Source organism: Acinonyx jubatus, chromosome C2 (genome assembly GCF_027475565.1).
Source record: "Acinonyx jubatus isolate Ajub_Pintada_27869175 chromosome C2, VMU_Ajub_asm_v1.0, whole genome shotgun sequence".
NCBI lineage: Eukaryota > Metazoa > Chordata > Mammalia > Carnivora > Felidae > Acinonyx > Acinonyx jubatus.
Genome location: NC_069384.1, coordinates 69,190,620 through 69,205,642, shown reverse-complemented (window position 1 = coordinate 69,205,642; position 15,023 = coordinate 69,190,620). Strand labels below are relative to the sequence as shown.

Sequence of the window (15,023 nt, the reverse complement as noted above, 5' to 3'; positions counted from 1 at the left end):
CTGTAAAATGGGGACTCTGATAATCTGCCTTCTCATTCATAATTCAGTGGTTCTGCTGTGGCAAGACACTTTTTCAGATGGTGGGTCTTTTCCAGCAATAAGGGGGCATGTGGCTGGTGACTCTTCAGTGACAACTGAGGCCCATGTGTTGTATTAATACCTTTATGTTGGGTGAGCATTCACTTTAATGAGATTGCCCTTGAGATCAGAACACTCAGTCATTTAAAGCTAGTGCTTCCATCTTCACTGAAAATGCCCCTGGAATGATGTATTGACTTCAGGCCACCTTGGGGTTTGAACACCATTTACCAGAGAGTGTTGTGAGTATCGCCTCTGAACAAGCAGGCCAGCCCACATTCAGGCAGGCATCCATCAATGTTTCCTAAGGCAGCCGAGCAGGGACATCAGCTTTTCCACATTCCCACGCACCAGCATTTCAGGCCCTTCCTGGCACTTTCCCGTACGGGCGTCATTGAGGCTACCCTCATCGCTACACATGCCCTGCTGTGGTCCCTGTGTGTAAGCAGGTCACTATGAAATGGATCTGGGGACTGACATGCTTAATTTGAGCTAGTCAGAAGATTCAGCTGCCAAATGCAACACCCGAGTCCCGGCCCTGCTTTCCTCTGTGAGCTCAGATCACATCCCAGGAACTGCATAGGCCCCGGGGGCTGTGTTTAAGACGGACATTGACTGTGAGAGAGTGGAAGAGGGTGAGTAAGTGGATGGTGCTGGGCTTGGAAGCCATATCTTAGAGGGAATGGTTAAAGGTTACCCAGGAAGAGAGATACCTGGAGAAAAGCATAGGTGACCTCAGACATCGTCATAGAAGGGAGAATAGAATGGCTATTCAGGGGTGGGGAGGTGCTAGTATAGCTGCAGGGAAGCAGGTTTGAGTTCAAGGCAAGGAAGAATTCTCTAACAAAGATCTCTGCTCTGCAGTGGAGCAGGCTGCCAGATGCCAGATGGGGCAGTGACTGTGTGCGTGGGCCCCCTGCCCACATAGTGGGGGCACCAGAGGAAAGCTCCATGTACTGGACAGGAGCGAGGACAAGATAACCTCTGGGTTCCTTCCAAACTGCAGGTGCTATATATTTCCTCTGAGTCAGTTTTTGGGCCCAGTAGCCCCTGGTGTGTTTGTTCTGGAGTAGCCCCTTCTAGCTTGTTTTCTGTTACTCTCAGCAGTGTACCCTCTCAGCTGCCTTTGTATTTGGCTGCCATGACCGTGAACCCTATCATGCACACTCACTTGTGTGCCAGGCACAGCTTACTTTGACCTGATGCCTAAAAAAGCTTTCCCTGCTCCCAGTGGCTTTGCCACGGAGCCACCTTGCCATGACGTAAAAGTCTAGGTACAGTGGGGGAGCTGTTAAGAGGGACCCAGGGACAGACTGGAAGCGGACAAGGGAGATGGAAGCCTATTTTTGATCCCTTGAGTGACCTTCCTCCTTTGTCAGACCTTGCAGTCCCGGATTACGACAGAGAAACCACATCCTCTACTGCCCAGTTCCCGTGCTGTCCTGGGCCAGATGTTAGAGGTAAACAAACCAAGTTTGTCTTCACTCTGGGGAGGAGCCAATTTTTATTTATTTTCTCAAAGCTGGGAAGACCTGGTCTAGCATCTCCGTTCCTGCTTCCCCATTTCTTGGACTCCGGCCTCCTCTTCACCATTGCACAGAGCCCCAGGTCCCCCTGGCTGACCTCCAGGCCTGGCTGCCTGGGGCCGTCCCAGGAACCATCCCCAGTGACTGCCTGGCCTCGCCCCTCTCCTGCTCTTGCAGCTCCTAGCAGACGGCAAGCGATTCGATAGCTCTTAACTCTTCCCATATTTGGGGGTTTCAAATAAGGTGTTTGCTAGATTGGAAAGCGTATGAGGAGCTGGTGGCATCGTGAGTGTCATGATCGAAGACTTCTAACCTGGCCAGGGAGGGTGTTGGTACCCAGCTCTGATTCTGTGTGTTCGTTTGCCTCTTTTTCACTGAGTGCTGAGCCTGTGCTGGGCACAGTGCTCTTGTGATTCTGGGGCTTGGGTCCTGCACCCCTTTCTCTTTTCCCTCAGCCCCAGATCTTTGCTGCTTTCTGAGGACAAATTTCCCCACCCACTGAGCTTTCCACCCTGGGAAAGAGTTCTTTGGCCCCAGCCCTGGTCAGGCTGGTTGGTCCCCATAGAACTACAAGGTCTGCCTCCTGAGACGTGGATGGAGTCAGAGATTTGGGGCTTGGTGACGGTTCTCCCAGCCACAGTCTGTGGATGGCTGTGTGTCACATAGTATGGTCACCTACCCATGTGTGTTGCCTGCCTGGAACAGGTGGAATACACGGGGTGACAGTCATCCCTCCCTGGCAGAGTGCAGGTGGGTGGCCAGGAGGAAGGCGAACCTCAGGCTATGCCTGCTAACCTGGTGTGTTAGGAAGTGAAGAGAAAACTCTGGAAATTGTATGTAGCATTGTCCAGGGGCTCTGGTTCAACACAGGAATGGCCTGTAAGAGAGAATTGACAGTTTGGGACAGGCCTGGTGCTGTCATAGAACCAGAAAAAGAAGATAAAAAAGATAATTCCAAGGTTTCTAAAGAAGGCATGTGATCGCCCCATTGTCAGAAATGGGTACGCCTGGAGGGGCGGTTGATCTGGGGGTAAATGTGGTGCCGCGTCTTCCAGGTCACAGCAGACACTTTGGTTTTCGGCGCAGACCTGGGAGTAAAGCTCAGGAGAAAGGTCAAGTGTGGGCTGTGATTGTGAGTCATCCAAGTAAATCTCCACAAAGGGAGATGGAGGGGTGGGGAATGTTATCTCTGACCTCATCCACCTGCTGGGAGAGCAGCCAGAGGGGCAGGGGTGGGACAGTGCAGGGGGCTCACAGGAGTTCCCAGTCAGGGCAGAGGCCACAAGAGTGAGGCCCAAGGCCATGGGATTAATTCTTATCCTCGGCTGCACGTTAGGCTCATCCAGGGAGCCTAAAAACCCTAAGGGCGGGGTGGCAGATCGGCCCAGTTAGGTCAGGACCCCTGGGCATTAGTATTGGTGAGGCTCCCTAGAGGGCCCTAAAGTGCAGCCAGGGCAGAGAACCCTGTGTGCATGAGGGAGGAAGACAGGATCCAAGAACTGCTGTCTAGGGGTCATGTGGAGAAGTCTGATTACAAGGAATTGAGGAGAGGAAATAGAGGCCATAAATCTGCCAGTCTTACAAAAGAGAAAGAAGCAAGTGAGATTGGCAGAGTAGCCGGGTCACAAGAAGGGTTATTTTAATTGGCTCACAAGCATGTATTTTAGGCACATGGATGGGAACCAGAAGAGAGACTGAGAGAACAAATTCTCCAAAGAGGGCAGGCTGTATGAGCTGTGTTTCCTTGGGGTGGAAGAAGCACTTCTTCTTTGGGGGCAGACAGATCAGAGATGCCAGGAGGATGCCCCTGTGACTGGAAGCCATCCTCAGGTTGTGGGACCAGACACTCTGAGCCACTGGGAGTAGATGAGGAGGCAAGTCCCGTTATCTGTTTCTTTCGATGATGAAAAAGGCAAGGTCACCTCCTGAGCAAGTGTGGGAACTAGGGGTTTGAAGGCTGAAACAGACCTTGTGGTGAATTTGATGCAGGTCTGAGCATCAAACAAAGAGAAGTTAAGTGAATCGTGACCTTGGCCAGATGCCGGGTTTCTTGCTTCCGAGTCTGGTACATATCCGTCCCGCCCAGCCCCTGACATTTTCATCTAAGGGCTGACTTCAGTGACATTTAATGAAATTGGCTTTTTTTAGAAAAATGTTTATTTATTTTTGAGAGGGAGAAAGTACGCAAGCAAGCAGATGAGGGACAGAGAGAGAGGGAGACAGAGGATCTGACGTGGGCTGTGCGCTGACAGCAGAGAGCCTGATGCAGGGCTCAAACCCACAAACCATGAGATCATGACCTGAGCCAAAGTTGGACACTTAATTGACTGAGCCACCCAGTGCCCCAAATGAAATTGGCTTTTAAATTTTTGTTTTTACTCTGAGACATGGAGAAAATTTAGCTAAATAAATAGGTTTGGTTTCACTTAAAGTAATTTTTTTCTTAAGAGAAAATATATTCAATCTAAAAATATAGAAAATGCAGATAAGCAGAAAGGAAAATAAACATCACCCATAAACCTACAGTCCAAAGATAAGATTGTATGCTTCTGAATTACGGATGTAAGTCACAGATTCTCAAGTCCAGGGAAATACTGATGATGATCACTGTCAGTTTGTAGTTGCCTACCACATACAGTCACGGAGCTGGGTGTTCCTCCTCTGTTTAATCTTCTCGTCACCCTATTTTATTGCTATTCTTATCATCATCTCCATCATATAGAAGAGAAGCTGGCCTGGGAAGGATTGAGTAACTTGCCTGAGGCCAGAAGGACAAGCTGAGGCAGGTGTAGGGCTAACCGGAGACTGGCCAGACCAGTCCCTAACTGCTACACGATAGTGTCACCAAACAAAAGAACGTGTGTGAGTGGTATTCCCAGCACATTACTGACATCAGTCTATTTGTATAAATTCTTGTATTAAGAGACTTTATGAGCAAACCAAGTCTTCTTTAAATGAAAGAGCTTCAATGAGGTATACTTGATGTATAATACACTACACGTATTGAAAGTGTACAGTTTGAGAAGTTTTGACATGTTTACACCTGTGAGAGATACGTACGTACATACATATATATGTACATATACATATATATATATATATGCACACACACAGATACCATGATCAAGATAATGAACATATCCTTTCCCTCACAGTGAGCATTTATGCTTCTTTGTCATTTGCTCCCTCCTGTGCCTCCTATTCCTCACCCCAGGCAGCTACTAATTTGCTTTTTCTCACTATACGTTAGTTTGCATTTGCAAAAATTGTATATATCCAGTATAAATACTTATTTAGCCTGGTTTATTTCACTGAGCACCATTATTTTGAGATTTATCTGTGCTGTCAGGTGTCTCCATCCTTTCCTTTTGTCACTGAGTAGAATTCCTTTGCGTGGATGGACCACTTTTTGTCTATCTGTTCTGTCCTGTTGGTAGATGTTTGGGTTGTTTTGGATGGCTGGTAGTTTTTGCTTATTACAAACAGAGCTGCTGTAAGTGTGTTCGAGTGTTTGTATAGATGTTTGCTTTTATTTCTTTTATCTCTAGACTTGGGAGTGGATTTACTGGGTCATCTGGTAGGTGTTTAACTTTTCAAGAAACTGCCAAGTACACATAGCATTTTACATTCCTAACGTCAATGTGTGACTCCACATCTACATCAACATTTGGTGTGGTTGGTCTTTTCACTTTCAGCCATTCTATCAGGTGTGTGGTAGGTAGAATCTAATTGTGGTATTAATTCAAGGCTTTAAAGTCTTTTCCATGTTTGTTTATTTCTTGTGAGAGAGAAAGAGCATGAGTGGGGGAGGAGCAGAGAGAGGTAGAGACAGAATCCCAAATAAGTCTTCACGACGCCAGCACAGAGCCTGATGTGGGCTTGATCTCACAAACCCATGAGGTCGTGACCTGAACTGAAATCAAGAGACAGACACCTAACTGACGGAGGCACCCAAGCACCCCAATTCAAGGCTTTTAAAAACTTTTCAGTATGCAATACTTCATAGTCCCTACAATGATTGTGGAGCCTCCCACATCAAGTAGTGAAAGGTGAAGAGAAGAAATGTAGACATTATTACCAGTCTTAAGAGTAATAATTATAGGGGCGCCTTGGGTGGCTCAGTCGGTTAAACGTCCAACTTCGGCTCAGGTCATGATCTCACTGTTTGGGAGTTTGAGCCCCCCACTGGGCTCTGTGCTGACAGCTCAGAGCCTGGAGCCTGCTTTGGATTCTGGGTCTCCCTCTCTCTCTGCCCCTCCCCAACTCACACTCTGTCTCTCTCGCTCTCAAAAACAAATAAACATTAAAATTTTTTTAAAAAGTAATAATTATAGATCCTTTTTGTATCCTCTCATGTGCTGAGGGCTTTTTAATACAATTATGTCTAAACCTAGCATCAACCCTGCAAAACAGGATTTTTTCCATGTTACAGATTAAGAAAGCAAGGCTGAGAGAGGTGTCCCAGTTAGCGCAAAGCATATTTGAACTTAGCCTCATCTGTTCGAAAGCTCATGTCCTCTGGCTCCCCACACCATACTGCATTTTGTAGTTATTCTTTCTTTAAAAAACAAAACAAAACATAATCTATTTTCCCACTGTTGCCTTGTGCTCCAAACATGGAATACAGAACTTAAGCCTTCAAGATAGTCCAGGCGGACAGTAGGAAAATTCTTTCTAATGTAAATTCTCTGTGGAGTCACTGCTTAAAAAATCTCTGAGCCCAAAAGCCTGGGTTACTGAATGAGGAGGTTCTGACTCGTGCTCTGCAGCCCAGCTTCTGGGCCATCACTTACATAACAGGAGTCCACTTCAGGGAAAACAGAATTATTATTATTATGCTGTGCCATTCTTCCTCTGTAGAGCTATTTCTGTGTCAGATGCCACCTTTCAACTTGACAGACATTTATCTTGGACCCAACAATCATTAGTGGAGAGCCTACTAAGTACTTGAATGAATTCTCTCGTTGGTCATGCACACCCGTGCACGCACACACACATGCACACACACACCCTGCACCATCCTCTCCTCCTGTATGATTGGGTAGTTTCGCTTTGTGAGTAAGAAGCAGATCATCTGAATCTGGCTTCTCTGGCCCTTGCTAGTGCAGTGACCTTGGACTGGTTACTTAATGCCTCTGACCACCAGTTACCTCATCTGCACGAGGGCAGTATTTTACCTGCTTTACAGAGGTTGTGGTGAAGATGAAGTGGCATGGTGGAGGTGGAGTAAGTATTAAGTATTATTATTCCTGGTTTCCTATCAAGAAAAAAGCTTTTGCAGTGTTAACTCATTAGGTCAAAGCTACATGAGTAATTAGGGGTGGCAACAACATTACAGTGCCTGTCCTGGGGCACCTGGGTTCCACATTGTTCTGTGTCCTTGTTGCCAGCTTCCATTATGTTCCTGCAAGTCCTCTGGGAAGCCGTTGTGGAGCAAAAGGAGACTGAAACAGTTAAACAGCAGACCAGCAGCATTCAAAACCCAGTCTTGTGAAAGTAATACTTGCTTCTGAAAGATAGTTGGGGGGAAAAATGGGAAAAAAGAGAAAGATGTTGCCTGTCATCTCTACCCCAACCACATGATGGTGTATTTTGTTTCAATCTCTCTTTCTCTGTCTCTTTTTTTTTTTATATGAAATTTATTGTCAAATTGGTTTCCATACAACACCCAATGCTCATCCCTACAGGTGCTCTCCTCAGTGCCCATCACCCACCCTCCCCTCCCTCCCACCCCCCCCATCAACCCTGAGTTTGTTTTCAGTTTTTAATAGTCTCTTATGGTTTGGCTCCCTCCCTCTCTAACTTTTTTTTTCCCTTCCCCTCCCCCATGGTCTTCTGTTAAGTTTCTCAGGATCCACGTAAGAGTGAAAACATATGGTATCTTTCTCTGCCTGACTTATTTCACGTAGCATAACATTCTCCAGTTCCATCCATGTTGCTACAAAAGGCCATATTGCCACACCCGAAAAACAAATAATCCAGTGAAGAAATGGGCAGAAGACATGAATAGACACTTCTCTAAAGAAGACATCTAGATGGCCAACAGGCACACGAAAAGATGCTCAATGTCACTCCTCATTAGGGAAATACAAATCAAAACCACACTGAGATATCACCTCACGCCAGTCAGAGTGGCCAAAATGAACAAATCAGGAGACTACAGATGCTGGAGAGGATGTGGAGAAAGGGAACCCTCTTGCACTGTTGGTGGGAATGCAAACTGGTGCAGCCACTCTGGAAAACAGTGTGGAGGTTCCTTAAAAAATTAAAAATAGATCTACCCTATGACCCAGCAATAGCACTACTAGGAATTTACCCAAGGGATAGAGGAGTGCTGATGCATAGGGGCACTTGTACCCCCAATGTTTATAACAGCACTTTCAACAATAGCCCAATTATGGAAAGAGCCTAAATGTCCATCAACTGATGAATGGATCTTACTTTCTTTTTAATAGAAAGTAATGCTCATCTCTTACATGGTTTGTAATCACACTGCCATTAAAGTATCGTCTACTTCGTCTTCCAGCTAACATTACACCTGTTGACCATAAGGTCATACTTTTTATGAACATAATTTCTTTTGGCCAGAGAGAAGATACCTCCATTTACTTAACCATTCCTAAACAAGATCCCTTTTTGTCACTACTAGTGAAAATATTGCTGTGCATATTTCAGAATACTTCTTGCAGAGAGAGTTCTTGAAGTAGAATAATTGAGTCAAAAGATGTATACTTCTTTAAGGAATTTTTGGTTATGGAGGGATAGTTTACACACAGTAAAATTCACCTTTTTAGGCTAAAGTCTTCTAGCCACCCCCACAATGAAGATAGAGATTATTTCTAGAACCCTTCAAAGTTTCCTAGCATCCCTTTATTGCTGACCCCTCCCTTTACTCTCAGCCTTTGGCAACTACCAATTTGTTTCTGTCCCTATATTTTTGTCTTTTCCCAAGTATCACATGGATGGAGTTAGACAGTAAGTTGCCTTTGGAGTCAGGCTTTTTTCACTTAACATAATGCTTTGGAGATTCATCCAAGTTGTGTGTGTCAGTAGTTCTTTTTTTTTTTTTTCCAGAACAGTATTTCATTGTGTGGATGTACTACATTGTGTCTCTCTGTAAACCACTTGATGCACATTGTTTCTGGTTTTTGATGATTATGAATAACTGCTATAATAAGTATTTACATTGAGGGGTGCCTGGGTGGCTCAGTCAGTAGAGTATGCAGCTCTTTTTTCTTTTTTATAAATTGATTTTTTAAATTTATTTATTTTGAGAGAGAGAGAAAGAACGAATCCCAGAATCCCAAGTAGGCTTTCCATCAGCAGCATGGAGCCTGATGCAGGGCTCAAACCCACAACTGTGAGATCATGACCTGAGCCGAAACCAAGAGTCACTCTTAACTGACTGAGCCACCCAGGCACCCTGAGTATGTGACTTTTGATTCAAAAGGGTTTAAGCCCCACGTTGGATATAGAGATAACTTAAAAATAAAATCTTTAAAAATATAAAGCTGCGTAGAAATTTTCATGTAAGCATAAATTTTCATTTCTCTTGGGGCTGATGGTAAGCGTATGTGTAACTTTATAAGAATCTGTCAAACTGTTTCCAAAGTTGCTGAGACTTTTGTATTCTAATTAGCAATTATGAGAGTTCCAATTTTTCCACGCCATTACTGCCACTTGGTATTATTAGGGTTGGTGTGTTTGCCATTGGAAGAGCTATCTAATAGCTATCTTATTGTGGTTTTAATGTGCATTTCCTCAGTGACTACCAATGTTGAGACTCCATTCTTGTGCTTATCTTCATTCCTCTCTCTTCTTTGGTGAAATGTTTGTTCAAGTCTCTATCTTTTTAAATTCAATTTATTTTCTGATTCACTTATGAACATTCTTTATGTATTCCGGATATCGGTTCTATCAGATTTTTATTTCTTTGCAAATATTTTCTCCCAGTCCATACCTTGTCATTTCATTTTCTTACTGGTATCTTTCAAAGAGCAGATGTTTTTAATTTTGATCAAGTCCAATTCATCAATTTTTATCCCATAAATCATGATATGTAAGAAATCTTTGCCTATACGGAAGTCACAAGGGCTTTCTCCTGTTTCCTTCAAGAACTTTACTGTCTTAGTCCTAATCAATTTTTGTATATATAGGGAGCTTTGGCTTGAGCTTCATTTCTTTCCATATGGATGTCTAATTGTTCTAGTACCTTCTGTTGAATTGACCATATATGCGTGGGTCTATTTATCTCTATCTCGCTCCATTGGTCTTTATGTTTAATGCACTATCTTGATTATGGTAGCTTTATGGTAAGCCTTGACCTTAGATAACGAGTCCCTCAACTTGGTTGTTCTTTTTAGAAAATTGTCTCTGGTCTCCATTGTTTGACTTTCCATATAAATTTTAGACTAAGCTTACATTTTCTCAAAAAGGCCTTCTGGGCATTTGATTGGGATTGTGTCGAGTTTATAGATCAGTCTGGGGGCAGATGACCTCTCAGTGACATTGACACTTCTGATCCATGGAAACTATCTTTCTGTCCATTTTTTTAGGTCTCTGATTTCCTTTAAGGTTCTTAATACACATTGTCAAATTAAAGATTGTTCTACTTTCTTGTCAGGGTGTTTAGCACATTGTTGTGTCCTTGTGAATAACAGATCCACATTTTTCCTACAAAAAGCACTGTTGGTTTACACCCTCTTGATTATGCCTTATCTCCAAAGCATCGTGCCCTCCCTTCCACAGCTTATAATGTACTGCTTTAACTACTTCACAGTTTGAAACTCTTTATCAAAGTCTAACATACCTGCAGAAAACTGTACAAAGAGTGCAGCATCTCGGTCAATTTTCACAAGGTAGAAATACCAGGTCAATAGACAGAACATTACCAGCAACCCAGAAGCCTCCTTGTGACCCTTTTCAGTTATTAACTACCCCCATTCATGCTGTCAAGAGGATCCACTGTCTTGACTTCTAACATCACAGATCAGTTTTGTCATGGCTTAGATGTCATTGCTGTCAGGGACCTTCTAGGTTTCTTATTCCAGGTCCCAAAAATGTGCTTGGCTTCCTCTTTGTGCCTTTGCTAGTGCTTACAACGCCCACCCCCTCTTCTGCCTTCTCGGGCATTTCTTCCTCCAGCTTCCTTGAAGAGCCCTTCCTATTCTTCCAGCTCAGCTTAAGTTTCATGCTCCCTGAGAAGGCTTTCAAGCCTCCTCCTCTCTGGTTTCCACTGACATTGTATTTACCTTCATTAGCACCTTAATGGGGATGTGTTGGAATCCTGTTTCCATTTGACTGTAAACTCTTTGGGATCTGGGACAAAACATTCCCCCCCCCCCCCCCCCGCCCCCCGCCATTAGTCTGACTTTTTGTGATTTATTATTATTGTTTTGTTTCCACGCCGCTTTTGGAGCAAGTGAGAAAATATTATGGCTCTTGAAGGCTGTTAAATTCATCAATATGGTGGTAAGAAAGAGGGTGATGCCTTCAACTCCTGATCTGCTGGAAGAACAACAGCTTTTAACTTGTAAAGTCTGTGAATCCAGTCTTTGGCTTCCATATCAAGCGTGCATGTGTAGATAACTCTCGGCATGTATTCACTCTGCCACCAACATATTTGGGGATGCCTTTTCACTGTTAGTAAGAAAGTGGCCATGTCTCAGTTTCTGTTGCTCTGTATCAGGGTCCAGCTGTTCCTAATAATAATGGCTGGGGTGTTTGTAGCATTGGGGCCACAGTGGCTGCATGTGAGAAATAGAGTCTTTCTCTTGCAATACAGACTGTATGTAGCTGTGCCTTTTGCTGGAGTGGATACATGAAGCAGTAAAGGGAGAACAGAGCTAATCTTACTGACCTTAAACACTGAGGTATTTCAGTTAATGATTGGAGTGGTTTCCACCTATCAGAATAGATGGCAGATTTTACCAAATCCTCCGAAGGCAAGATCCATTGACCATTGGAACACTCCATTCTGGGTGATTTGTGTCTCACTGGGGGACTGCAATGTTCCCTTACTGGTCATCTTAGATAAGGCCAGCTAACCCGAGTGCATTGTCAGGGGTTGGGTTGAGGTGGGTTAAAGGCTTTTCCAGGGATGGAATAATACATGAGGCTCAGAGGGGAAACGTCCAGAAGGGGTAGCCCTCAGGTATAACCAAAAGGAACAGAGAAGCATATGGTGGTTGGGAGGGAGGTTCCGGGTGCCTGGGCCTGCACGGGCCCAGCTGTGCAGCTGTGTCTCTGTGCATTTAGGCTTCCCCAGTTCAGGCTGTGTCTCTTCTGAGTTCTGTGGATCATTCTTGAGTGGTTTCTATGAGTGCTCCCCGGCTACGCACGTAGAAGAATGCCTCTGATTCAGACCACGACCCTGGGAGACGGGCCAGTGCGGCTTTCTGATGTCCTGGGGCAGGCCTGGGCAGCAGTCAGAAGCTCCTGGCCCCCCTCAAACTTCTGTCCCTTAGGAGAAGATCGGCTGGAGAAAGGATGCGCTGCATTTGCTGGTGTTCACTACAGACGACGTGCCCCACATTGCACTGGATGGAAAACTGGGGGGCCTGGTGCAGCCACACGATGGCCAGTGCCACCTGAATGAGGCCAACGAGTACACAGTGTCCAATCAGATGGTGAGGACCAGGGGTCCCACAGCCCCGCTCCCATGATCCTGCCCGTGGGCCAGGTGCTCACCTGGCCCTCTACTCATGGACTTTCCAGTCCGTTCTGGGAATTGGGTTTCTAGTCCATCTTCTCCAGCTAGGCTTTCAGAACTCATTAACTCAGAACATTTCTCACAGATTTCTGCAGCTGGTTCATCTTCTGCCATCGTGCACCTAAATGGAAGCACTTAGTTAAGGAAGAAGTGACTTGGGGAGACCAGATAGATCTCAGAGGGGAGAGGTGAACTTACAGGAGGCCAGGGACTGTGCTCCTGCAGAGATCAAAACTTGCATAGAAGTTTATAGGGCAAAATAAATGAGGATAAGACATTGTGACTTCTAGAAAGGGGCTCCCTGAGGCACTGAGTCCTGTCACCTTCAGGAGTGGGGCTGCAGGTGTCCTGCACAGAATGGGAGGCCCCAAGGACCTTCCACTGTCAACAGTCTATGACCATCACCATGTCATTGAAAAAAATTTATGCAGAATTTCAAACATATATCATAAAAATAGATCATTGGAATGAACCCCTATATGCCTATTGCCCAGATGCAATAGTTACCAAGATCTTGCCACATTTACTGTGCAAACAGGCAAACAAACAAAAACCTGTACCCTCTTCCTTCCCAAATCCATTCTGGGAATACTTTGTAATTTTCTTTGCTTGGCAAGCCCATTTTCTCCAGTTTCAAGCCTTCCATATTATCCCAAGAATAATGGAGTCTGGAAAAAGGACTCCTAACTATAGAACTTGATAACTGTAGAGCTAATGAGGACCCCTCTACCCATCATTAGCCCTTAAAATCCTTTAGGACATTATTAGACTGCCTCTCAGCCTCCACCCTCCCCTCCTGCTTGGACCCCTCCCCCACCATAGCCCAACATTTAAGCGAGAGGTCAACAGCCTCTTCTGCCCATTCTGAGTAGTGAGCAGGACCCATGAGAGACATTGGGGGGCCTAGTTGTTGGGCTTAGGAGAAGGAAAGTAGGGCAAGGAGTTAGGGAGGAGAAGTCCTAAGGAAGATAAAAATAATGGTTGCTGATGGTAGATGATAGGGTATGGTGGCTGGACTTTGGGGGCCTCTCCTCTATGCCCCATCCTTCCTAAAAGGATGGAGGCACAGACCAGCTGTGGGAATCTTCCACTCATTATGTCTCCATTCTGCCTTGGGAGGGGTGAGGGGAATGCATCTAGTTTGGGAGGTGCCAAAAGGCCCTTACCTGGACATCCTTTCTGCATATTTCCCCACTTTGGAGCTGCCAGTGGGGCTTGGTTATTAAGGATGGCCAGGGGAAGATGCTTTTCCTAGCAAGTGTGGGTTCCTGAATGCATGTTGGAGCTGGGGATGGTATCTCAGCCTGTTAGAAATGTTACAGCCTTGGGGCGCCTGGGTGGCTCAGTCAGCTAAGTGACTTCAGCTCAGGTCATGATGTCACAGTTCGTGAGTTTGAGCCCCACGTTGGGCCCTGTGCTGACAGCTCAGAGCCTGGAGCCTGCTTCAGATTCTGTGTCTCCCTCTCTAGCTGCCCCTCCTCCGCTCACATTCTATCTTTCTCTCTCTCAAAAGTAAATAAACATTAAAAAAAAAAAAAAAGGAAACATTACAGCCTTGACCTTTTGCCTTGGCGCTAGGACTATCCATCTCTTGCCTTGCTTGGAGAGAAATTGGCAGAGAACAACATCAACCTCATCTTTGCAGTGACAAAAAGCCACTATATGCTCTACAAGGTAAGCCTCGAGGGAATGAGGGGAGCCAATGCCCTGATTCTGGGGCCCATGATGACCCGAAGGTGAATAGGAGATTAGGATGTGGGGTGAGGCGAAGTGTGAGGTGGTGGTCTGAGGAGTGTTACCAGCCTTCCTCTATGTGGGAGATCCAAGGGAGAAGTGAAATACAGCCCTGCCTTGATCTAGTGGGAAATAATAGTATTGATGAAGCTATTCAACATTCACTTAGCAGCACATGCCTTTATAAGCAATTTAAACATAGGGCATCTGATGTGATCCTGAGAAAAACTTGGGAGACAGTAGGAGCCCCCATTTTTCAGATGATGAAATGGATATACAATGTAACCCATAGGGAAGGACAATATAAAATAAAAGTGTACAGAAAGAAAACTAAGGCATTGAAGCAGGATACATTACTAATTCCAGTATTCCCAGAGTTTTATGCCTTACTCACAGAGTAGGGCAGACCAAGGGGTCAGTCTGAGATAGGATTTCCCAAAGAAAACAATAAATGTCTTGGGCGAATAGAGCAGTCTGTGTATGAACCCATTCTGTCTCAGAGACCTTTCCTGGGCAATCCTCTGGGCCATCGTTATAAAATCCTCTCGTGAATGTGTTCTTCCTCACAACCACAGGCAAGTCACATTTTGAACTAGAACTATCTGAGTTGCTCAAGGAGTGTTCATGTAAACTAAATGTAAAACTCGGCTCACCTCTGACTTCCTTTGACTTGAGAGGTTATGAGAACTGAGTCAGCAATCCCTCCCCAACCCTGTCCACCCCTCAGACTGCCTGCCCCCGTCCCCTCTCTGGGCTGCTCTTAAATATCCACAGAATAACCTCTGTCTGATCATGTCTTTCTATTGCTCCTGCCTGAGATGATCACTGATAAAATTCCACTTAAAACTTCAGTTCTTTCTCTTCTGTTAGTCTGAATCAATTTTAGAAGATGAAAACAAAGGAAGAGGATTGTTGGTTTTATTTTTTTGTTGTTCAGTGGAAGATAGCAGGATAAAACCCAGCCATTTACACGT

General features: G+C 45.0%; 1 protein-coding gene across 2 annotated transcripts in view; it reads left to right on the top strand.

Moving 5' to 3' along the window:
- Positions 1-15,023, top strand: part of ITGB5 (integrin subunit beta 5) — a 122,436-nt gene that overhangs the window by 55,407 nt on the left and 52,006 nt on the right. For both annotated transcript variants that reach the window (XR_003420718.2, XM_027061057.2), the window contains exons 6-7: positions 12,071-12,232; positions 13,894-13,989. Coding sequence is in view for 1 of the 2 variants with exons in the window: in XM_027061057.2 (XP_026916858.2) it covers positions 12,071-12,232; positions 13,894-13,989 (258 nt within the window). In the remaining variant the exon portion in view is untranslated. The remainder of the gene's footprint in view (positions 1-12,070; positions 12,233-13,893; positions 13,990-15,023) is intronic.